General features: G+C 26.9%; 1 protein-coding gene across 2 annotated transcripts in view; it reads right to left on the bottom strand.

Moving 5' to 3' along the window:
• Positions 1-26,490, bottom strand: part of LOC142319400 (uncharacterized) — a 47,238-nt gene that overhangs the window by 5,334 nt on the left and 15,414 nt on the right. For both annotated transcript variants that reach the window (XM_075356642.1, XM_075356641.1), the window contains one exon: positions 1,487-1,627. In XM_075356642.1, the coding sequence (XP_075212757.1) occupies positions 1,487-1,627 (141 nt within the window). The remainder of the gene's footprint in view (positions 1-1,486; positions 1,628-26,490) is intronic.

The following is a 26,490-nucleotide window of genomic DNA, read 5'->3' as shown; positions in this document are numbered from 1 at the left end:
TTATTTACAGCTTTTTTAAGCAGCTTTTCAATGGTCATTTTCAACAAAAAGAATTTTCTAAACAAGAGGTTTCTTTATAATTGGATTTCCCCTTTTCTATCAGTTTTAATTGATAAAAAATAGAAATGATGGTCCCCATTTCATCAGTTCTAATCATTGAATTCTGTTATTTAGAGAGTAAAATTACAAGGAGATTGATTAAATAACTATGTATTAGAAGCACTGACTTTATACAATGAACACTTACGCCTGAGGTTATTTGGGTATTTTGTACAGTCACTGAATTAGGAACACAGTCTTCAAAGAAAACTAACTAGGTAGAGGTAGAAAAGAGGTTTGTGCAAGCAAGAAGAGTTTTGAGGTACAATAAAGGAAGATACTAGTATTAAACTCCTAATTTCTTTAATGATGGTAATCTTGGCCTTTCATACAAAAGATTCTAGGTTTAAATTCCAGTCAGGCTTAGTAGTTTACACATACTAAAAAATTCATTTCTCATTGTAGGTAACTATATTTGAACTTAAGTACATATATCATGGTTATTTAAAGAATCAATAAATAAACATATATTTAGGAATTACAAAAAAAAGGTTAAAATGATTAATATGGAGTATACCATTTTATGATTGTAAAACGCACACACATATAGGAAAGCTATGTTGGAAAGAAAAATCTTTTTAAATGAATGTATGAATGTTAGATACCATAGAAAAAAAGATTGAGAGTTGTAAGGAGGAATTTGACATGATCCAATTACCAACACTATCACTAGATGATTAGGAAGATTCAGACAAAATCATACCATATTCTTCATGCTCATTTTTGTAAATGCTTAATATGTATTTGTTTTACTAATTTATATTAGGCTTTGCTTTTAAGAAAATTATGAATAAATAATTTACTTTGTCAACTGTAAATTATCGTTCTTATTGATTAATAAATATGTTCATTTATTCCTCAATTGTAAAATTTATAATTTGAATTAGTTATATATTTGAAATAAAAAAGGGAAAAATTGAAAGTACTATTTTTTACAATACAAAAATGTTTTATATCAGAAATTTTAACACATTTAGAGCATAGTTCTGGAATTATATTGAGGCAAGTGTGAGGAATGAATATAGTTGCACAACAACATGAAAAATTTTTTTTTTATGTTGAATGTAAGAGCTACATCAATCACTCATGAATTTAAAAAAAAATATTTCCATAACATTTTATATATAAATGTTTCAATTTTTTTCATATTGAATATACTAGTTGTTGATTTATAGGAGAAAACCAAATTTATTAAAATTTATTTTATTAACTTGAACCATTACTTATTATAATAGTGGTACAATCACTTATATTGTTTCTAAATAACTTTACAATTGTTATGACTAATTGGCTTAATAGAAAAAAAATTCTTTTGTAACAGGTAAAATTTAATTCAGTATACTACAGCAACAATTATTTTGAAAAATAACTGAAATAATAATATTACCTGTTCTTTGCACATGTCAGGTAAAAATTCAGATGCTTCTGATGGTGGACGGTAATTGTAGTGGATATTAAAAGTTGCTGCAACACATGTTGAACTAATGAATAATAATAGGATGGTGAAGTAAAAAATCCATCTAATCATCTGAAAAAAAGTCAATCATTAGAATTATTAAGAACAACTTGTTATTAATGAAATGTGCAAGAATAATTTTCCTATTATTTTAAGAAACAGAATAGGTTTTAATTAACATTTTTTTGTAGTAAGTATGATAACCTTGCCAAAATCAAAAAAATTTCTGTTCTTTGGTTTATGGATTAGGGGGTCATAAAACATTGAAAAATGTAACAAAAAGATATAGATTTCCCTTTCCATGATGATTTTTATTTATGGGAAAATAATTCTACTAAAATTTGCAGTTGGGATCTCAAAGAGTGGGGAGATCTAGAAGACTCAGAAAATTATATCTTTACTAGAGCTGGTTGTAATGAAACTCTTATTCCAAACAGTTTTGAGTTCTTTAAACAAGATGAAGATTTTATCTCTAAAAATTTTCCCAAAATGTCTCACAAATTCAAAAACCAAAGATTTTAGTAAAAATTATCAGTTTCCTTCAGGTTTGATAATTTTTATTTAAAAATTTTGGTACATACTCATTTCTGGAGAAAGTTTAACAATGTTGCTGCCAATTATTTTGAAGTGGTTCTTTATCTGTCCTATAAATGACTTCATAGTTAAATTAATATTTTGGAAATTGATTTTACATGGAAAAAATTCAACTTGTGTTCCATTACTCAAATTATACAATTAAATATTTGATTCACATCAGTTGATAAATGTACATTACATAGATTCTCAGGAACATAAAATTTGTTCTACTGGATGAATAAAAAAAGGAACTATCCAAGCATGTATCTAAACAGATCAAGGGAAACTGGTAAAATCTTGATCAGAGCATTATCATAAAATACACAATTAAAAAAATTATTAAAAAAATATGTCGGTCACTAAAATCCACATTAAAGCAAAAATACAGTATTGTTAATTAGTAGTGAAACAAATACATGGAGATACAAAATAAATAAAATCAGTACTAAAATGTCATGATGTTATAACATGTTGGAAGAGGTTATTGAAAATTATTTTAGCACACTTTATTTTTTGTAAATTGTTTTTAAATGAGTAAATTTAATATTAATTCAAGTCCTTTGTTTTATTTTATTGCTTTTATTTAAATAGTCACGGTTTTAGTTAGTCTGTTGAAGGTGAAATGTCCTGCTCTTGGTCTTCCAATGTGGGCAAAAAGAAGGCTTTTGTTATCCAACTACAAACTGCAGACACAACTTTCTTGAAAGTTGTGGAAATGCATCTTTGGCCAACAGAAATCTCTGCAGCTTGCTTGAGAATATAAATTTCAGTAGTTTCATTGGTTCTGATTCTAAATTTGGAAAGGAAACAGTTGACCATGACAGTTTCACTACTGTTGTCTTGCTATTTTTTTGGCGACAGTCATTCAATAGATTTGGATGCTTTTATGCAGGGGAGTCTGAGTTGGGCTATCATTAACTTCAGTGTTAAGACCAGAGGGGAGGAATCCTCTGCCTTTTGGACTTCATGAGGACTATTTTTTGTTCCAGGGACAATCTTATCATCAGTGTCGGAATGAATGTCTTCGATGGGCTGCCAGCACAGCTCCCTGGTGTTGTAATGAAGGCCAGGATTTTCAGCCAAACCAGGGTGTAATTCACTGATATTCTTAGTCAATTTGACATTTTGGTGTTTGAAGCAACCCAAAGAGAAGTGAATGGTTGCAGGAGTAGACAATATTGATACGATGTCACCTTGTTCTTTTATGGATCCTATTTGGTTGTATGTGGTATGTATACCAATCTCATGTTTTAAATTCTGGGTGAAGCCTTGTCTTTGGCAATTCTGAGGAGGGATTTTTTCAATGATAGGGGATCCTTTTCTTTCTTTTAAATGACTCCCCTCTTAAGCTTTTCATATACCTTCCATGACAGTATTCCAACTACTTCTACAATAATTAATTTTAACTCTTCCCAAAAAATAAAATAAATTCTAAAAATATTAATACATCGGCAGTCAAGCTTAACCTAATCTTCTTGAAGTATCAAACTCTGATTTCTCTTTTGGAAAACTTTAATTACACTAACATTAAAATTTTCTGTATAAATATGCAATCCCTAAGATATAAAACTGAAGAAGTTGAAATATTTCTTTCCAACAAATTACCAGATTTTGCATTCTTTTTAGGACATAGGCTGACCTATACAGAAGCATTTCTGAGGTAGCTATTTCAAGATTGCTGAAGTTTTTATAGAACTACACATAAAAATGGGGGCATCTAAATGTCTGATAAACACTACTTTTTTATAGAGTTGAAAGTTATGTTATATATGCGTAAGAGATTAATTTTGAATGTTCTGCAACTCAATACTCTAGTCTAAATTGATTTTGAAACCTTTCTACATGAACTACTGGAAACTTATTAAAATTCATAATAGATTCAGTGTCAGTGCATGGCGACTTTAATGCTAACTTTCTAACAATTCTAGTCCTGTGATAAATGAATTATTAATTCAGTTTTAAATTAGTAAGACTAAATATTTCTCCCTGCAAAATTAAAATTATAATTTTATTTCAGCCATCTGTACTGATAATATTTTTACAGATTTATCTAAAGATAATTTTTGATCCTTTTTTGCAGAATACGATATTTCAGATAATAACTGTCAAATTGCAACAGCATCCATCATTTATTAATGAAAAAAAGCGATGAAATAATGATTACTCATTTCATTATTTATTGCTTATATGAGTAATTATGTTGTTCTTCTAAAAGAACAATTACTAAAGATTCAATTAGAAATTGAATGACAATTTTATAAATTAAAATCGTATAAATTAATCTTTTTGATAATCTTATTGTCAGAAAAAATTGGAAGTAATAATAAAATTTTTTTGATGAAAAATTTAACAATTAATGGTGATTTAATTGTTAAATTGATGTAAATGATTAACAAGACCTTAATGTTTTTCATAAGGCCTGTTTCTAGCTTGCCCTAATAATCTAAAAAATTATTTGAAATATTTCATTCAAATTCACGTTAAAGTTATTCATACTGTTAAAAAATTATATTTTGATAATTTAATGTCTAATTTTAACAAAGAATTTAAAAATAATTGGGCAGTGTTTTTAAAGAGAAAGCAGATTTGGAAATAAATCAAATCAGAAAGGGCTGAACTTCTATCATTTCATTCCCTATTTATGTACTAGAGGAATTTGATAAATTCTTTTCCAGTAATGCAAATAACTGAAATAATCCATTTCAAAGTCATTCACCTTTAACAGTTTTGTTGATGAATCAGTATTTTTATTTCTCATTGACAATGAAGTTAAAAGTTATATTTTAAACATAAAAAGAGTGTTTTAAGCATTCAGTGGGTGTTGATGAAATCTCTGTTAATATTTTTTAAGAAGTCACCAATGCTATTTTTATCCCCTTACAAATTTAATGTAAGGGGATAGCATCTTTCAACAACAGAGTTCTTCATAGCTGCCTTAAGATATTTGTTGTTATTCATTAATAAAGTGGTTTTTCACTTAATTTACAGAATTATGTACATGTAGTGTTTATATATATAAAGTGTTTGAAAAAAAGTATGAAAAGAGATTTGAGCATATTGACAAATTTTTATCATGGTTTTAGAAAAAAATGTCTTCTGACACAGCCTATTTCTACATTTTTAGAAAATATAATAAATAATATAGATAGTGAAAAGTTTACATTGTAAAATTTTTGCAACTCAATAAAGCATTTAAATTAGTTCTATATATCTTCTGATGAACAAATATAATATAAATAGAATTTTAACCTGAGCCTTTTGGATGAAAACTGGATTACTACCATTCTCCCACAGCAGTTTGTATTCAATTACAATTGCATCAGAAGATTATCCAAGCAGCAGGTATTTACTGATAATAATAATTATTTTATTCAGAAGAGTCAACTTTTAAAATAACTTATGTTGATGTGTGGCAACAGCACCCCAATTATTACTTATAGTTAAGTTAATGTTTATATGCATTAGTAAATTTAAAGAGGTGTCTTACTGTGGGAAGAGGTAAGTAATTAAGAACAGTCCAGAAAAATAGAAATGAAAGACTTGTAAAAAACACAATAATGAGAAAGAAAGCATTTAGCCAAAATAGACATAAAGCAGATGAACTGAGAACATGGTTCATGTACTATAATTTCATTATGATTTATTAATCTTCATTGTCTCCCCCACTCTTATCCTAATATGCATTATGATAAATTAGTTACAACTAATTTACCCTAATGCATATTAGAACCTTTGTATTGAAGAAACTAACATATATAGTTCTGGTTAAGGGGTGATTCATTCACAGTTTTGCTTTTGATTACATTAGGAATGAACTCCTACACTAGGTTACCAGGAAAATTCCCTGGGTAACTCTTTCCAGGCGTTCATGAACACTAGTTTAAGAAGATATCTAGTTTGTCATTGATCCTCTTGAAGTCAGGTTATTACATCTAACAATTATAAACACACTGATGACTTTAGAGGCACACTTTAATAAATTCTTTATAACTCTTTATTTAACTGTAGGAAATAAAAACCTGGCAGCAGATGTTTTGTTCCAGTTTCTAAAAGTAGAAATTGGAAATGGATTTTATAGCATGCTTAATTTATTTGAATAAAATCATTTTATTAATTCATTAATTAGTAATAGTAATTATTTTACAAAAATATTAGTTACTGAAGTAATAGCATGTTTGGATAAGTTAACTTTTCAAAGGCTGTTTTAATACTCATCATTATCTATAGCTGTTATACAAGCCTAGGCAGCAGTGGAGTTGTGTACTAAGTGAATATTTATTAGACAGATGACTATTTCCTTTCCCCATTAGAAGCACATGCAATTGGATAATGATTGTTATAACATTAATCAGATTGCAATTTCTAAGTTAGAGTTTAATAAAAAATATAATAAAATGATTTATAAATATATATTATACATAACTTGTACTTAACTAAAGGTTATGTACTGATGCATAAATTTATTTAATATAATGTGTTGCATTTTTATTATCCATAAATCATATACGGAACAAAAATAACAAAATATGAATATATATTTTTATAATCATTATTGGTAGATAGTAAATACCATATTATTGATTAGAAAAATAACTAATTGGAAAATATCCAATAGAATTGTATTGTTAAATCAAAGTGTTTCAGGAATAACATTACCTTGAACAGTTAATCATATTGTTTAATTTAAGATGACATTGGCCTAATTTTTAATAGGCCACAGTTCAATGTTATAATGTTAATAATTATTTATATTAGTGATTTATCACAAAAAAAAATAAATGATAAATTATACTGGTAATTATGAATTATATAAAGCGAAAAATAAAGTCTGGAAATTTGATTTTTATATATTTTGTGATCACCTCATATTTACATAGGAAATGATTCACATATTTTTTAATTTGTAAAAAAGTTAATAACAATAATAAAACTGATAATGTCAATTTGTATTACTGATAATTAATTATTTATTCTATTTTACTCATTATTTTTATAACTTTTAAATTACACATTACATGAAGGATGAATAAGATAAGAACACAATACCATATTTAAAAAAATATATATAATCTTTTTAATTACCTATAACATGTATAATTATGTAATAATGTGCACACATATGCATTAGTAACAACTATGTAATCAGTATACACAGTCAAATTTTAATCTAATGCTTTATAACAAAAATAGAGGAAAAAATATTCTCAAAATTTAAAAGCAAGACAAGGCAGTTTATAAACCTGGTGATCAGAAAACAGCTTACCTAGTAATAAGCTGATAACACCAAGTTATTATTGACTGATGTTCTACTTGTTGAAAATTGTGAAATAATTTTAACTTTCATTGGGCAAATAACCTACACAACTGTATCAGAAAGGTATAATAATTTTGAATAATTTTAATTATCAAAATAGATGTATTAGTATAAAATACTGTATAGGTTATATGAAATTAGATGATACAGATTATTACATTATTAGTAAATGTAATTAATTGAACAATACATTGTAAAGCACTAACAAACTATAACATGCAATTAATTGTTTTGTATCTTGATTTAAATATGGTGTGTTCTTTGAAATGTTTAGGTAGTTTAATTATTTGCTTTGTAAAGTACAGAGTTAACGAATATAATGAATTTTCTCTGGCATATAATAATTTTTTGGCAACTATTCAGGAGGTGAGTAACATACTTGGAAGATATTATTTTTGTATTCATTTTTGTTTCGGCTACTATAAGTAAAGAATGCATTAATTTTCATGAATTAGGAATTAAATGATTTTTTTTAATTTTGCAGTAACAATTTGAAAAAAGTAATATTTACAAGCTTAAAAAATAAAAATTGTACTCCTACTCAAGTTAGACATCAACTAATTGAACGAAAAATAGATTTTAAGGATATATTTACTGTATAGTTATCCCTTCATAGTCTACGTAATCTTTTTTTTTTGTCTTCAGTCATTTGACTGGTTTGATGCAGCTCTCCATGATTCCCTATCTAGTGCTCTACGTAATCTATGTTCCTGTATCTCTAACTAAAAAGCACAGTTGAAAAAATTAAATAAATATATTATTAGAAATAATCATAAAAACATTAATGAAAATGGTTAAGATTAATTTGAAAATTATGTAATAAAACAATAAATGTTTGAATTAATATGAACAGGAAATTGAAAATACATTTAAACTGAACCATTTAAAAATCCTTGCAGATATAGTTTATAATCAGTAGTGAAAAAACAGACAAAAGATTGAGTAATTGAATGATTCATATGATTCATTGACCCATTCATATGATTCATTCTGGAAGTCTTCAAATACATAATACATTTTCTTGATTTGGTGGAAGCTGTATCCCTCGTTTGAGTAATAAGTTTATTCATGGATCACGTGGTTACAATGTACTGTTGACCAGAGTTCATCAACAGAATGGTGGTTAGGGCAGTATTAAGAAACTGTTAGCACTAAAACAAAATTGGTTTGGTTGGGTCTCAAATTAAAAATCAATCTTCCCTGCATGGAAAGCTAGCACACTTCTGTCTGCAAAATTCTAACTCACAAAAGAAAAATCCATTGGAGATTTGAGTTAAATTTGATTTAATTTGATTTGAATATTAATTTCATAACATTTAATTAATTTATATTTTGATGAATATAATTTCAGATTCTTCTCCATAAATTATGAATAAAACAGGTCTTGTAAACTAAACAAAAAAGATGTTTTAGTAAACTATTAAAAATATTTGTAGTATATGTGAATCTTTTACTGGTTGTTGGGTTAAATATCCTGAATCAAAAAAATATAAGAAATTTTCTTTTTCTTATTCTTATTCCAGAATAAAAAAAGTTATTTACTCTCTCAATAGATGTAATGTTACATAAGTTAGTAAAATATGACTGCAAATTGGGATTTTTAGATAACTGTAACTGGACTTTTTCTTAATTTTTAACATTTTATAAATAGTATATTAAGCTACTGTTTAGTTTTCCTGGCATGAAAAAAATTAAGAATTCCACAGATTTCATTCAATAAGGCATCTCTAAATGGAAAATTATTTATCTATTCTTACCGGTAACAATTTGCTAACATACTATGTCAGTTGTCCAACATTATTTATATGATGAGAATGGTTAGTATGAAGGTGTTAATCTTCATATACCCACTGATACAAAGAACAAACAATAATAGAATAAAATTTTTAAATCACCGAAAAAAGATGCACACACATTAACAATACTCATAACATGCAATTTTTTTTAAACATCTTATAAAATTCAAGAAACACACTAGATTAATACAAAATTTACAAACACTTAAAATTTGATAAAAGTAACACATGTTTAACAAACAAACAAAGCATAAATTAAATATTTATTTTTAGTTATAAAGTATCTTCATAACATAAATATACTAGGGTTCCATAACCATTTTTTGTCAGATTTATTAATATTAGTACCACTAGACATCCTCTTAATGGTGGTGATAATCATCTATCTCTAAGAGGCCTTTGGAAGAAAATTTCATTGTTTTTAATGTCGTTAAATGTTTAATACTTTTAGAAATTTACTTCACTATTTGCCATGGTGTTCAATAAATTATTATTACTATAATAAATTATTATTATTATGACTGTAAAATTATAAATATTCACATATTGTAAAATAAAATGTAAATATTCTTAAATTCATTGAATATGTTTTTTTAACATGTAATGTTTGCTTCATTTGTAAAAATGTACTCCTTTTGGTTTATCTTATGTGGTGTTTCTATCAAACAAATAAATTAATTGAACTAAGTTATTTGTTCTTAATTTAATTTTAATGCTTATTTGTGTAAGTATCCAAACTTCATAAATTTTAAGTTGCCAATAATTAGCATCTTTTTGTTGGTCCATTCAGTTTCTAACTGATGAAATTCTGTGTATCAAGTATACCTGACGAAATCTTAGGCTGAGTAACATTTTTTTTGATTAGGAAGCTACTTTAGTAAAAATATAAGCAAACAAGAAAATACTATTTAACAAATAATACTATTATAATACATAGCAAATAATACTATTATAAGCAAAACAATATTTGGATTTGTTTTGTACACATAGAAATGAAGAAAATCTATGATAATGAAAAAATAAATAGGTTAAATTTGCTTTATAAACTTCAAAATAAACACTTTTATAAAAAGAGTTGTGCTTTAAATTATTAAGATTAAACATTTTTTTTTTTTTGTTTTTAACTGTTACTGATTTTTAAGTAAATTATTACTGAATATAAACAGTGGGTAAATACTTGACTGAATGAAGTACATTAATTTATTACTTTCTACAATCTGTCCACCCTCTGTTAACGGTTTGAGAGAAATAGAATAATTAGAATAGAAGAGACATCTTTAAGATTTATTTTCTCCAAGAATAGTATGTTTACCATGTGTTTATCATTTGTTGTGAAACTAATGAAGTGCTATTATACTATTTGCTACTCAAGTATATTTTTACTGAGTTTGTCACAAGATGTGCAACAGTATAATCAGTTTAGCAGGAAACAATTCACCTTTTCCTAGAAAGTCTGTAACAGGATCCTCCTTTTTCTTGATAATTGCTGTCATTTTTGGGAATTCAGATTACCTAGAAACTTATCTTATGACTCCTACAGAAAAAAAATATATTTAAAATATATTGATGAATTCATGTTAAAATTATTAAAGTATGTCAATTAATGTTTCTTCTAATTATTGCATAAAGTACTCTACCATTGTCTAACATGATTAGCATTCTTTAAATATAATAACTTGTATGAACACAAATCATTTCAGTTTAGTTATCAATATTAATGTAATTAGCAAACATAATTTTGATTTTATCCAAGAAATATTTTTAAACCTATTAAGACTTTTATATAACTGAAAAACTAATTTTAAAAGAATAAAACACAGTACAAAGAACAAAGAGCAGATACTATAATTTAATCATTTAGTTAATTGTAAACATACAGAACAAAGAAATCTATTTATGTGAACAGATTATGAGCAAGTGATCAAATTTTATTATTATCCAAATTAGTAAGGTTAAGCAGGCCAAATTAATATATTACATAACTAGACAATAATATAAATAGAAATAAGATTGTTGACAATAATATAATAAAAATAAAAAAGAATTCTGGAATGGCTGACAAGAGGATAATTATTTTTTAATAAACCTTTAATAAAGAATATAACTTGTTATCTCAGTTAAGATAACTTCTATTGTTCATTAATGACATATTTTATTCTTCAACCAATAGTACTAAAAATGTACTGAAAAAAAAATTACAATTCCTAATCTGCTTATAAACTGAAGTGGCTGAAAACAGGTAGTACTAGCCATATATTATGCTTCATTGAGGTAAAAAAGAAGAAAAAGCCCTAAACTATTTGTTTAGTGAGAACTTCACCAAATTTATTTTAACTTCTAATTTATTTATTTATTTTTTAATCTCATTTTATAATACTTTCAGCCAATGTTATTGCTGGCAGTTTTTTTAGTTAAAAATTACATACATTTAGAATAAAATAGAAAAGTGCATTAGATTTCAGTTTTGTTGTTCTTTTATTGTATTTTTATCATAAATTTGTCTATTCCATAAATTTCAAGTACATTAAGATAAGGTGGTTTTTTTTTATGAATTCAAGGTTATTGTTAATGTTGGATTTATAATGTGTTTCTCTGAGGCAGTAGCAAATATTGACTGCATGTTGTTATCAGTGCTTTCAGATGTTAATTATATCTTTGAAGTTACATTCTACTAGTTCATTGTAGAATAATGCACATTTAGAGCAATTTAATTTATATCTTTAAGGGTATTTTGTTAGTTTGGTGATAAATCTACTAAAATAAAGACATATAATGGATAATATGTGATAGTTTACTCTTTTTATTTTTTATTCAGAAGGCAGAATTGTGTTTAGCTTTTTTAAATTTTTGAGCTATTGGAGTTTTTATTTGTGTTACTATGTTATTTATTGGTATCATTGTTTTTATCCTTTTGTGGAGGACTGAACATCCACAAACCTAGCACAGAAAATTTATCAATTTCTTTGTGCCAGGTATTTTATAATATTAAGTTCAGTGTGATTTACAGGATTCATAAAAATGCTTAAAAGAGGAAAACAGTTCCTGGTTACTGAAGATGGTGGCAAAATTAACCAAAAACATTATAATGTAAATCTAAAAATATATTAAAATAAATTTAGTTCAATTTGTCATTCAAAAATTATAATTTTATGCCGTTTTCACCACAACCATTATGAACAAAAATATCACAGAAATAAATTACATCATGAGGAAAAATAAATAATGTTAAGTATATAAAACAGTAACATAAGAAAGAAGCCATAATAAAAAAAGGAGATCGACAAGGGTGTTCCCTATCCCCGTTACTTATTAATCTTTACATAGAACTAGCAGTTAATGATCCAGAGTATTTAGATCCAGAAAATCTTAGAGAATTTAGATCCAGAGTAACAGTACAAGGTAAAAAGATAAAGATGCTACGATTTGCTGATGATATAGTAATTCCAGCTGAGAGTAAAAAGGATTTAGAAGGAACAATGAATAGCATGAATGAAATCCTACGCAAGAACTACCACATGAAAATAAACAAGAACAAAACCAAAGCAATGAAATGTAGTAGAAATAACAAAGATGGATCACTGAATATGGCAATAGGAAGAGAAAAGATAATGGAGCTAGAAGAATTTTGTTATTTGGGAAGTAGAATTACTAAAGATGGAGGAGGGGGAGTGATATAAAATGTCGAATAGCACAGGTGAAATGAGCCTTCAGTCAGAAATATAATTTGTTTACATCAGAAATTAATTTAAATGTCAGGAAAAGATTTTTGAAAGTATATGTTTAGAGCGTCGCTTTATATGGAAGTGAAACTTGAACGATCGGAGTCCCTGAGAAGAAATGATTAGAAGCTTTTGAAATGTGGTGCTCTAGGAGAATGTTAAAAATCAGATGGGTGGATAAAATTACAAATGAAGAGGTGTTGCGGCAAATTGATGAAGAAAGAGGCATTTGGAAAAATATAGTTAAAAGAAGAGACAGACTTATAAGCCACATATTAAGGCATCCTGGAATAGTCGCTTTAATATTATAGAGACAGATAGAAGGAAAAAATTGTGCAGGCAGGCAACATTTGGAATATGTGAATAATCAGTTTTAAATATTTTCAAAAAAACTTTACACGTCATATCAGCCATTTATAATTAAATCAATTTAAAAAAATTTTTTTGAACCTCATTTACTGTGCTTGATCATTGTATTTTATTATAAACTCATATAAATTAAATCAAAGAAAATCTTGTTTTTACATTGCAAAATTTTTATGCACTGACAAAATTGCATTCAAATTTTCTAGATAGATATATTTATTTATAAAAAATTCTATTTGTATTTTTGTTTTGACTATTGGATCAGAAGATACTGAGGGTTGTAAATTACTATATTCTCTTCTTATCTAACCCTTTTTAATAGTTTCACAAATTTATATCAGGTGAGCTACTGTTAAATATGCTCTTTCTTAATTTTTGAGAAATCCTTGTGTATTAATACTTACAAAAAGTATACTAGAATATATAAATATTTGTCAATTAAACAACATCTGAATGTATAAAAAAAAATTCATCAAGATTGTCAGGCTAGAAAGAGGTAAAGAAGGTAAGAATTCTATTTAAAAAACAGTTAAATTAAATCTCTACTTTATAGACTTTTGATATATCATGCTTTGTGCAATTTCAATACATATTATAAACTAGTTCATTGCTACAAACTTTTAAAAACCAAAGTATAACAATTAATGAAGTATAAACAATATCAGTCAGCAGTTTATCCTAAGATGCTCAAAATTATTTTTTTAAGTATAACTGGATAGTAAAAGAAAAATTTCTATTATCAGGAAATGAACAGGCAGTGCTTATTCTTTAAGAGCTACACAGATTTTTTGTTTAATTTCTTTCCATTTATGAATTAGTATAATTTTTCACACAGTACAATTTGGCTATAGTTTACCCTCATTGAAGTTGTTTTAATGATGTTAAATTTTACCTTTACTCTTATAGACTACTAATTTTCTTAATTAAACTACATGTGTTAATGTTTAACAGGTAATGTAATGCCAAAATAACTTTCACCAAACCTTTATTTGAATACTTTAACAATTTCTGACCTAATAAACTAATATTCTCAATAATTAATTATAATACTCAATGGAATTGATTGTTGTTTGATATACATTTCTGTGGTATATGTTTTGTTGTTCTGTGCTATTTTAGTTAAATATACTAAAGTTAAGTTAGTAGTACGTTTTTAAGTTTAATTTTAATGCAACTAATTTCTTATTCTCTATTTGAATTTTTTAATTTAAAATCAAGTATATTTTTAAAAATATACATAAATAATTCTCTATTCTTAGAAAATGTTTAATAGATTTTTGGACATGAAAGAAAGCTGTCTGATGTTGATCCTGATATACAGTAAACTTGGAGATAGCAGTATGATATTTTAGAAGGTGGTTATGCCCATGAATTACTTCAAGAAACACTGCAATGCACATCATTTGGTGACATTGTTCTATTGAATAAAAAATCAAATAAAAATAATTAAAGAAAATTCCATAAGAAAATTGCTTCCAAATTAAAACGAATTTTTCTATGGTTATTTTTTTATTTTAATTCTAACTGAACTTCATGTCATTATATTTTTCATTAGAAACTTTGTTACATAATAATTAGTCTATCTTTCTTTTTTTTAAGTTTGCATTGCATGTAAACACACATTGACTTTTAGATTGACTGGTCTTACTTTCAGTTCCTAGTAAGAATCTGCTTTCTTTTCATGTATCATTTTATCCATTTCCATTGAAGTGGATGAAATTTCATCCTTTACAGTGGGGAAAGTGAAATTACCATTTCCAAAGTTGTACTATTTCTAGTTATAATAATGTAAATAAGACTAGTCACTTTTAAATAAAAGTTAATTTTTTTCTTCATTAATTACAAACTATATTGTTTGTCATACTTTGTTTTCTGGTTATTTAGAATGTTATAAAATGCTGGATTAAAATTGTGAAAGCTATGTTTACTTCTAGTCTATTCATGCAACAACCATCTTCTGTGAAATGAAATATTCTTGACATCTAGTCCTTTGCCAGTGTACATTAGGTTTAAATAATTAGAATTTAAATAAACATCTTAACAATCTTAAATAAACAGTTAACAACTCAACAATATTAGTTCATGAAGTAATAACCCAAATGTAGACGCCAGTGTTTTCTGGCAGTGATGATGAATTATTTTAGGAGAGGAATATAAGAGAAATATTTATAAACTTTTTTTAAAAAACAAACTAAATTTAAATTTCCAAAAGAACTAATGGTAAAAACACAAGTGGCACGTCACTGCATGAAATATTTTTAAAATTGGTAACAGATGTATCAATCAGTTAAAATTGGGAATCTGAAATAAGTGTATTGAACAAAAATTTTATGTTAAGGTCTGTTTAAAGATAACAGAAATTAGTTGAAAGTATACAGTATTAAACATTCCAGTATTTGAAATGTGAATAATTTAATATTCTATGATTTTGAATCAATTTATCATGCTCCTCTATACTAAATTGAGATTAAATTGCATGTGATCAATGTTTTCATTGATTTTAAGGATATCAATACTATACAGTCTAATTTAAAAAAAAAATTAAAAATGCAACTAGAAAATCTTAGCTCATAGCAAAGCAAAAAATAACATGTGAGTGAGAAAAATCAGTATATTCAACTAACAATGAATTCTAATCATAAGTAAACATTAATATCTAAAAAAAAAACATATTTTCTGTAAAACACTATTGATTTTTATTTAACACATTGTCTACCACGTGCTCCAAATGTGACACATTTCTGTTTGTGAGGCCATGTGAAACAGCTCTTGGCTCATGTGGATTCTTTGAATTGGCAGTCACATGAACCACATATGACTCATGTGCATTTTCTTACAAGATGGCCTTGTGAACCTTGTAGGGCTCACAACAGAATGTTTTTTAAATTGGAATGTAAAGTCCCAACCTCAAAGTTAGCTGTATGAACCTTAGCTTTCCAGAGGTAAGGTATTACTTCAGAGTTTGAATGAGGATGATATGTATATCATATACATATCATCTTCATTCATCCTCTGAAGTAATACCTTATGATGGTTCCGGAAGCTAAACAGAAAAAGAAAAAGCTTTCCAGAAGTTTTATGTTGGAAGCATTGATGAGATGAACCAAACTGTTTACATAGCGAGAAACAATTAATGCTGTTATGTTTATATCCGGTTTTAATGTGAATGAATATTGTAATTTAATGTGATATATATTGAAATGATTGAACTGCAGTTTTTAATATCTTGTTATATTATTTCATAAATTTGAATTTTGTTTTTATGATGAGTTGTATCACTAACGAGTAGCAAATTACAAGAACTGATAAAACCTAGAACAGTAAAGCCAACGAAACTCACTAAGGTGACTAATGAATTATTTTTAAGTGATTATAGCGAAAGTGTTGATTTTGGCCTTGATCCTGCTATCAGGATCACTTGAATACAGATCAGAATTCAATGAACAGTTGTAAATGACAGGATAAAAAAATCAGAAGTTTATAAAGAGTAATTCAGAGGGTACAGAGAGCCAGCCCCCAAGAAGTATATCTGCTTTTCATGAATGATGTCATTTTCAGTTTATTAGTCAGTGAGACAAATCATTATGCTGAACAAAAGATTAGATTAGAAAACTGAAAGAGACAACCAAAAATTTATAAAAAAGCTCTAGATTGAAGAAATGGAAAACAACCATTATAAATGAAATGAAAAGATTCTTTGAGAAAATTTTGTGATTGTGTCTTGTTAAAATGCCAAAAATGCAGTCATATAGGAAAGCAAGTCTCTGTTGTATTCTAGCCATGTTAGTAAGCTAATCTCCCGAAACCAATTTGAGATTCTCTTCTGAGAATAAGTTCAAGAACTTATCAACTTGTTTCTCCCAAAGTTTCAAGATGCAATGAATCTACAGTAAGAGATGACCATTGATGAAACAATAATTCCATTCAGGGGCTTGTCCTTCATCAATGATGTCCAAACATTTTTATGGGGTAAAACTTTCCAAATTATGCTTGTCAGCGGCTACACACGGAATCTCAAGGTTATGCTGGAAAAGAAGGAATGTCAGGCAAAAAGGTTTCAGAAAAGTGTATGTTAGATTTTGGTGGACCATTACTTGATGAACACTATATTGTGATAATATGGTTCACAAGTGTATGTGTTGGCTTCCAAGTTACTTGATAGATATACAAATTTTGTTGGTACTGTAAGGGTTTATTTTTTTAAATATCACTAAAATGACTTATTAAAAGAGATAACGTCTTGTGGCCCTAATGTCAGTTTTATGTATTGTATATGCCTGATGTTTAATAGAGCACAGCAAGAATTAACTGGTGGCAGTGTGTATGTTAAATAAAATATTTAATGTAACATATAATTTGTATTTATTTTAGCAGCTTAAAAAATAATCAAGGTTGCAAAACATTAATAATCAATCAAAATTGCAACAATGAATGAAGAAATAAAATTTGCAGACCATGGTGTTAATTCACAGCATTAACTTTTTTCTTTGTTACATTACCATTCTAGATCTTGTACATATCATTTTCCAAAGTTTTATGTTAAAAAGTTTCTAAAATATATATAATAAAGATATTCATATCTCACAGAATTTTTCACATAAACATGTCACCTTTGTCTAGTATTATATCTTATAATTCATGAGGTTATCCTACAGTGTGTCACATTGTAATCTTTGTACTTTCCTAACAATAGAATTATGTTTCTAAAATTTTCCAAAAAAAAAAACATAAATTAATCCTGTTGCCCTTAATAAAATAACTTTTATTTTACAAATATTCAGACATTCATCTACAAATAAATGATTTTTATAAAAATTATGACTGATATTTTTTTACAGCTTAATCTCAAAAATATGTGTTATGATAATAATAATCTTCATGAAGAATTCATCCATAAAAAAAATATATGACATAAAGTTTTATCTTATGTAGTTATTTTATCTTACAATATTTTTCTTAAAATAAACTTCTTGTAAATTAAACATTTTGAATAACTATCTTTTGTTTTCCCCATCTATAGTAGAATAAAAATAATTTTCTTAACTAATTAAGTAGTGTTAAAAAGGTAGCTCTCAAATTATTGGATTTTTTCTTTTAGTTTTTGGCTTCTTTCTTGGTTTTTCAATACTTTTATATCAGTTACTTGACTCTGAACTACTATAATTCTACCACTGCGACATGGGTCATTGTTTTAAGGCTACCATGAATTTAACAGCTGTTGCATGAAAAAGAAATTACACATTTGAGTATACTAATGGCCTGGAGTTTCTCATGACTTAAATAATACAGAATGTTTTAGATAATCTCTCAGTGATGCATTTGAATTTATGATGATTAGAAAAGTAGGAGATTAGGATTATAAACAAACATGTCTTATACATCTGGGGCTGAAAGATATGATCAGTTAAACACTGTTTTATTTGGATGTTATTTGAGTTTTGTATGGATTAGCTACTGGCAGTATATCAGAAAAATATTCTCTTGTGTTTATGAATATTTATTTACTTAATTAATGTTGATCTCCGTAACAAAGTGTGAGCATCTCTGTCTTTCAACTGGAGGTTTCAAGGTTCAAATCATCCCCATCAGACATGTATTTTTTCACCTGCTTCAAATATCCATTATCATTTATTGGCAGCTGTTATATCAATTGTTAAAATAAATAAATTTAACTGTTGGCAATTCACTGTTTTTTTCTGTGGTAATATCATATCTTGTACAAAGTAATGAACAAAAATTTAACTATTTATCTCTTAGAAATTTACACCATAATGTTTTTGACTAATGAAGGGCATTCTTCATCAATGACTTCTTAGCCTAATCTACTGCTAATTGGTTTTTATTTTAATAAGTTATATTTAAAATATAAAGTGTATGTTAGATTTGTACTACACTTTTGTTAAAATATTTATTTCTGAAGTAGAAAATTTTATTATTAATGACAGACAGTGAAAAGATTTTAAATATAAACAAAAATGATGAGTATTTCAAGAAAGCTAGCTTCACTTGATTAAACAACTAATAATGATTGAGATGATAAAATCTTGATAAATATCTGTCGCAATTGCATGGTAGTAAACCATTGTAGTAGAGTTTTAAATATGTCAAACTAAGGGTAACAATAAACTATGGAACTGTAAATTTATTAAATCCAGGGTGTTTTATATTATTTAACAAACATTTTTCTTATATAGTGTTTGATACTATTATTTAAAATATTATATTTCCTCTTAATGTGTAATATAATAATATGAAATTGATGAAATTAGTAATAACTTATACATCAGCAATAATATCAGTAATTTAATATTTACTTAATTCAGTGTAAAAAAAAAAAAAAAAACTGTGAGAAAATTAATTAGATAATATAATTTTGTGTTATTTATTAATATACTAATTAGTACATGATAAATGTTTTCTTTCTTATGTTGTATAATCAGTTATTAGATGACATATTATACAGTTTGAAAATATAAACCAATTAATTTTTAATTGATGTAGGTCATTTATCAGTTAATGTTTTATAAAAATATACTTTAAAAAATTTATTTTTCCCCAAAAATTAAATTAACTCATTAATTTAAATTATCTATAAATTCATTATTACTATTTATTTAAATGTTTAATTTTTTCTTATAAAAACTGATTAAGCCTAAAAGATTTAATTAAGCAGTAAATATTGCATTAATTACTACTTTCCTATCTAGTGCTATAGCAGTGCTATAGCTTCAGGAGGCAAAGTATTGTAATCAGTTCAATTTGGGCATATGCAGTTTTCACTGGATCTTGACGTTTTGACACCTAAGGAACCTAAAAAACCAGATGGGAAGTCTCTGGATGTTCATATGTACATGTGCACGCGCGCGTCCGTTCACACTCTAAACCACCTTATATCTCCAATTGGTTGACTACTCAACCAATTTTTATCAAACTTGGTAAGATTACGTCTATATATGGGCCATTGATGTCATTAAATTTTCAACTTAAAAGGTCAAGTGGGTGAGGCTGTAGAACAAGGTCACCCTCGGTATCTTGAGAACAATTAAAAAATAATATTTCCAAAAACATTTTTTGCAAAATTGCACCCACATCCCAAAAAATGGTCTACATAAACTAGTGGGTATATGGGTATACTGTGTCATTATTGCCTGCTCTCACCACAAGGAGAGCTAGTGTAGCACTGACATACAGCTGCTCTTGTCATCTGCTATATTGTGACATCACAGGTGATCAGTAGAATTAAATAAATGAATAATATTTAAGTATAAAAAAAGTATTTAAAGTGGCTGCTAGTACTGACACACCCACGAATGAAATACGGTATACGCATGTGCTTTAGTTAGAAACATTTAATTAAATAAACAAAATCTATTATATTTAAAATAAAATGATAACTATTTTAAATTAAGTTGTGTGTATATGTGTGTGTCAATGGTGCATCAGAAAAAATCAGTGGGAAAATATATTGTTATTTACTGAATGATGATAAAGTTGACATAATTTTTTAACAAATTTCAAAATAAAAGGAGGAGAAGCTCAATTTAATTCATGCAATACATTTTTTTTCGTTTTTGAATATTCAAATCTTACTTTTTATGAAATGCTTTCAGTTTTGATATTTTTTTAGTAGAGGCAGTTTTAGTGATTGCCTTATTGAAGGTTCTTCTAAATAATCAATGTGGACGATTTTTAAATGAAAAATTAAATATTCTCTATAGGTAGTTTGAAAATATTTTTTCATCATCATTATTTAATATTAAATTCAAATACATAAATTCACATGAAAATTTAATAAAATAATTGAAAAACTTAAAGGTAAAAATTAATTCATATTTTTGCATTCCAAACAGCTTATTTCATGCACAGCCATATATTCTCTACATTAATGTTTTTACATTCATTTCCTAATTTTTATCAAGTTAAAGGTTTTACACCTTATGAATTTCTGATGATTGAATTTTTTCATGTAGACAAAAACAAAAAAGAAAATTAATAAATAATTTTGTAATCAATAAATATTTAATGTCTCATTTTGAAAGAACTGGAAGTTAACTACCATTTATTATTCCTGGTATCTCCATTGAAAAAGATGCTGCTATTTAATTCTTTAAGTCCTTGAAGGAAAAAGTTCCAATATTTTGAAAAAAAGTTGTTACATAGTTAATATTTTTAAAGTTTTATCATATTTAAAGAGTTAACATGCCTGGTTTAAATTTTTATATCTAAAATTGTATATTTTAGATATAAAATATACAATTCTAAAAACTAAAACCAAAATTTAAACTTTCATTTTATTATTTTTTTTTTTGACTACTTCAATTTTAAATGAATAGATTTTAACATCAAAATAAGTAAAGTGTAAATGAAAATCAATTAATTTATAACCATTTTACTAAAACATTATGTTACCTTCATTACCAATTCAAATAAATAAAATGAGCAAAAACAAACAATAGACCTACAAATTTGACTACTATATTTGTTTTATTGTTAAAAGTTTTACTTTAAAAACTCATATAAGTATGTATTTTTCCTGGAATGCATTTATCAGAAGGTTTTTTCTTTTAAACCCATTTTCCACAAATCTTATTTAAGGTTGGGGTGGAGGGATTTCTTCAGCCGAATAAGGATTTTCCATAGACTAACCTACTTGATGCACTTTCATAATCATAAAGGAAGCAATTTATTAATGAATTATTATGAGGAGTTAGGCATAAATAATCATTTCTAAGTTGCTGCCATAAAAACTATGAAATTCTATCAAATAATGTGGTTAATAGAAAAGATTTCAAAAATTATAGAAAAAATTCTAAGTGATTAGAGTTATAGCAAGAGTTTTCATATTTGAAACAATATTTTTAACAAAAGCACACCAAAAATTGAGTTGCTTAAGTATCTGCAGTAACTGCCACCTTCAAGCATCTACAAAAATATGAGGCAATGATCAACATATGAGGACTAGGACTATTCATTGCCAAAGAATAATAATGCCAGTAATTAGACCTATTCTGAGGTCGTCATTAATTTCAATGATTACGTTCATCTCAGTGAAAAGGTAATAGACAATTGTTGATGAGTCAGGGCAGTAAGGAAATGGTTGAAAATTTCCTAATTTAACTGTTCATATAAAACCTTGATGTGACCAATGGAATGAGGATGAACATTTTCATACAGATGAACAGTACTCATCATAATATTTTACAACATTTTTTTTTTAAATTTGCCTCTGTAGAAGCTTCTTGAGTGTTTCGTAACTAAATTTCTAACATTATTTTGGTTTCAGGTTCCATGAATTATGTCAGAAGAATTCCCTTGTGATCCCAAAATACCCATAATTTTTCAATTTGGTACTGGCCATAATTCTTTTGTTTTTGGGTGTGGCTGGATTCATGTTTGTATATGGATCCTGATCCTGATGTGGTGGTGGAGCTGATTCAAATATGGTAGTGGGCCTGACCGTTTTATAATATCATAAGGTGGAATAAGAAATGGCCAGGCTATCAAGACTGCACTACATATCTAAACTAATTAATGAATAAGTAAAACTGTAGGACCTAAATGAACAAATGTTTTACTCTTTACTAAAAAAAAAAAAAATAAAACTAATGATAATAATCTGATCTAATTTATAGCTAAATATTTTTTCCACAATACTTATTATCATGATGTGTTACTTCATTACAGTTTCTTTTTTATTATTAAAAAATTATGTCGTTTTTAAATAACAGATATACATATTCATAATGCCTCAAATCATCTAACCTCATTTCAGCATAATTCTCTTCTGAAAATCTTTTAAAAAACTTGAACACTATAAAATATCTACTGTTCATAAGTGAATGTAACAAGACTCACTTCAATATAGAATAAATAACAATAAAAATAAAAGAAATGGTAACCAAAGTAAAATGTACATTATTCTGACATATATAAAAAAAATCCAGAACAAAGTAGCTAATATAAAAACTAAATGTACACAGGAAAACCAGTTATAATTCAGGAATTATATAAACTAAACTGTTGCAACTATGCTAGTTGTCTACAGTAGATGAAGTTCTATAGTGGATGAAGATCTTTTTACATCTTTTATGAATATGTAAAACCATTTCATAATAAAACACAGTTAACATTTTGTTTAATTAAGCCACTACATAAAAATAAATCACATTATCAAAATTAAGAAAAAACATGAGATATTCTACTAATAAAAGCACCATATCATAAAATACTTGACTAATAAGAAATGTACACAAAAGCATATCACTCTGATTTACTTAATGAACATAATAGTTTAAAACCAATAAACTTCTTTGAATGTGTGTACATTCACACTGTTACTCAAAAATATATATATTTATAAAAAAGCACCTGGTAATAACTTAACCTTTTTCTGTTTAGCCTCCGGAACTACCGTATTACTTCAGAGGATGAATGAGTATGATATACATGAATGTAAATGAAGCATAGTCTTGTATAACCTCAAGTTGACCATTCTTGAGATGTGTGGTTAATTGAAACCCAACCACCAAAGAACACAGGTGTCCACGATCTAGTATTCAAATTCATTTAAAAGTAACTGCCTTTATTAGAATTTGAGCTTTAGAAAATTTTGATTTGAAAATCAGCTGATTTGCAACAATGAGTTCATTACTAGAGCAACCCGATGGGTAAATAACTTAAACTGGAACCACAATGAAAAACACTATGTCATTGTCATCAATTAAGACCACAATAGTGGCTGAAATTGGTTTGGTATAATTTTTTAAAAAATCTTTGTTTATTCAATATAGTTATTCCTTAGTAAGTTTAATAGAAATTCTAACATTACTGTTTTTTGGTAATAATGAGCTATTTTATTTTTGTGATAATAAGTTTAATTAATTAACTTTTAGTTAACTGAATTAGAATAATTACAATGTAATTATTTCCAGCATTCTAAATTGAAGAAAGGAATTAGAAGCAAGAAGAAAGAAAATATAAGAATAATGAACATAGAATTAAAAGAATAATTTTGTTTCAGTTAAATCTCTTAGCTGAAAAAACTATTAGACTAACGATTTATTTAAAAAAATAACCACTTAAAAAACGATACTCCATGATTACCGTTTATCAGTTGTAGATGAGTTATTTTTTTTTACAGTAGGTCATATTCATTTGTCATGTGTTGTTTTTTTACTGAATTATGATGCAACTGTTAATAATTCTTACTATATGATATAGTAATGTAATTCTTTAATTATGTCTACAGATGAATTCTTCAAAAAGACATCATAAATTTTGGGTATAAACAAATTAAGAGGATCTAAGCTAAATTTTAAATGTACTTGTATTTAAAACATTCTAAATGGAAGGCTAAAAAAATTATTACAGTTAGCCTACTTCTAGTTTTGTGATATTATTTTTATTCAATTGTGTTAAAAAAATTTTTTGGCTGTTTATTTATTTGTTCAGATAATTTCAGAATATTAAAACAATCTGTTTTTCTTTTCTTTTAAATGTTTACTTCTTTTTGAGTAATAAGCTATACAGTTTTTTTCACCCATCATCACTTTAAATTTCACTCCTTGGACAATTCCTTCATGATAATCTGATAAATAATACAGAAATAAACAATGAATTCTTACAGCTAGAAAACTGTTTTCTCCTAAGTCAGAACTCTGATTCTTTTCAAGAAGAAATCATCATCAGGTTTTCTAAACTCCTGGAAGGTAAACTTCCCTCATTAAAATGGAGAATAGTTGAATGTTACAATATTTGAAATTTTTTTTGTCAAAGTGCTTTCACTGTTTTGGGGTAAGTAAAAAATTTAATGGTTTCAAGAAATTCTGGTCCGTCCCTAGTTAAGTATTTGGTCTTCCTCAGTTTACAAAAATTTGTATATTGTGACAATCAGACCGTTCCTTTGAGAAATTCGTTTATGCCTTCTTGAATCCTGATCTATGCTAGATCTCCTGCTCTCCATAAATTAACAAATGTTGGTATTATGCAATATTCAACCTATTCTATTTCAAAACATGTTTTGCATTCTGGTAGTAGTATATATCTTCATGTTAAGTCTTTGTCCTTCTAAGATGCTTTCCAGTTCCTACCCACTCAATTAACACAAATAGCATATAATGGCATTTGCATTTAACTTTTTAAAACAGTTTCTTTTTCTGCAGGTACCAGTTAAAAATTAAATAAAAATGTAAATTTTAAGTTTCCTTGAGCTTCTCAAGCAATTAAAATTAAATTAATGAAGTTGAAATACTGTGGAATGTAAAATATTCTTATTCAAAACCTCTTGTACTTTCTGGGGCAAATAAAAAATTTAGTGGCAAGGAATTGAGATACTCAAACTTTGCACTCATTCCAGACTCTGTAGTCTTTTGAATTTTAATTAAAACAATTGGTATATTATGATATTTAAACAGACCTTTTTTTAAGTGTTCTGTTCTCAGAACCAGTAAATGACTGATGTAAGTGAAAATTTATTCTCCCTGCTCACCATGGTCCCTAGGTTCTGTTGCCTCCTTTACTGTAAAAAGTTGAAATGCTGTAATATTCAAACTGTTCTTTTTCTAAGCCCGTTCCTACTTTCAAGGATATAGAAAACTGAAAGGTGTGAGAGCGATTTGGGACTTCTTACCAGCTCAGATTCCTTAGCTTTTTTTAGTTACCAGAAACTGAAACATTGAGTCAAACCATTTATCTAACATTCTTTTTTAAAAATTTTTTCAACAGATTCTTTCCAACAGATTATACCTGACCAAACTTTGGCCCCCTTTACTTTATGAAAATTTGATGGGTCTTTTAATAAACATAAAATAAAATGAAGTAGAAGTTTATAATTGTCAAAGTTGAAATTTGAATGTATATGTTAGTAAAATTGAACTTTTGTCTACCTACTGCATAATGGTGTTTTACATGTTAGCAAGAAAAAAAAACTGGTGAGATAAGTCCATTGACCACATGATCAACTTGGACTTTAGTTAATTCTTTGCCATTATGCAGTAACATAATCAAATTTAGGTAATGAAATTTGTAAATGGAATTAGTCATGATTCTTTTTTCTTTTAATATTCTACTCCCCTGGGCTGGACCTACAAGTCCAGCCCTGGGCTTAGTTATAAAAAGTATAACTAAGCCCAGGGGAGTGTCCATAAAATTCTAATGGGCCTTCCT

This window comes from Lycorma delicatula, chromosome 2, assembly GCF_047948215.1.
Source record: "Lycorma delicatula isolate Av1 chromosome 2, ASM4794821v1, whole genome shotgun sequence".
NCBI classification, from domain to species: domain Eukaryota; kingdom Metazoa; phylum Arthropoda; class Insecta; order Hemiptera; family Fulgoridae; genus Lycorma; species Lycorma delicatula.
Note: the sequence above shows the minus strand (reverse complement) of the source record. Positions and strands in the feature narration are given on the sequence as shown.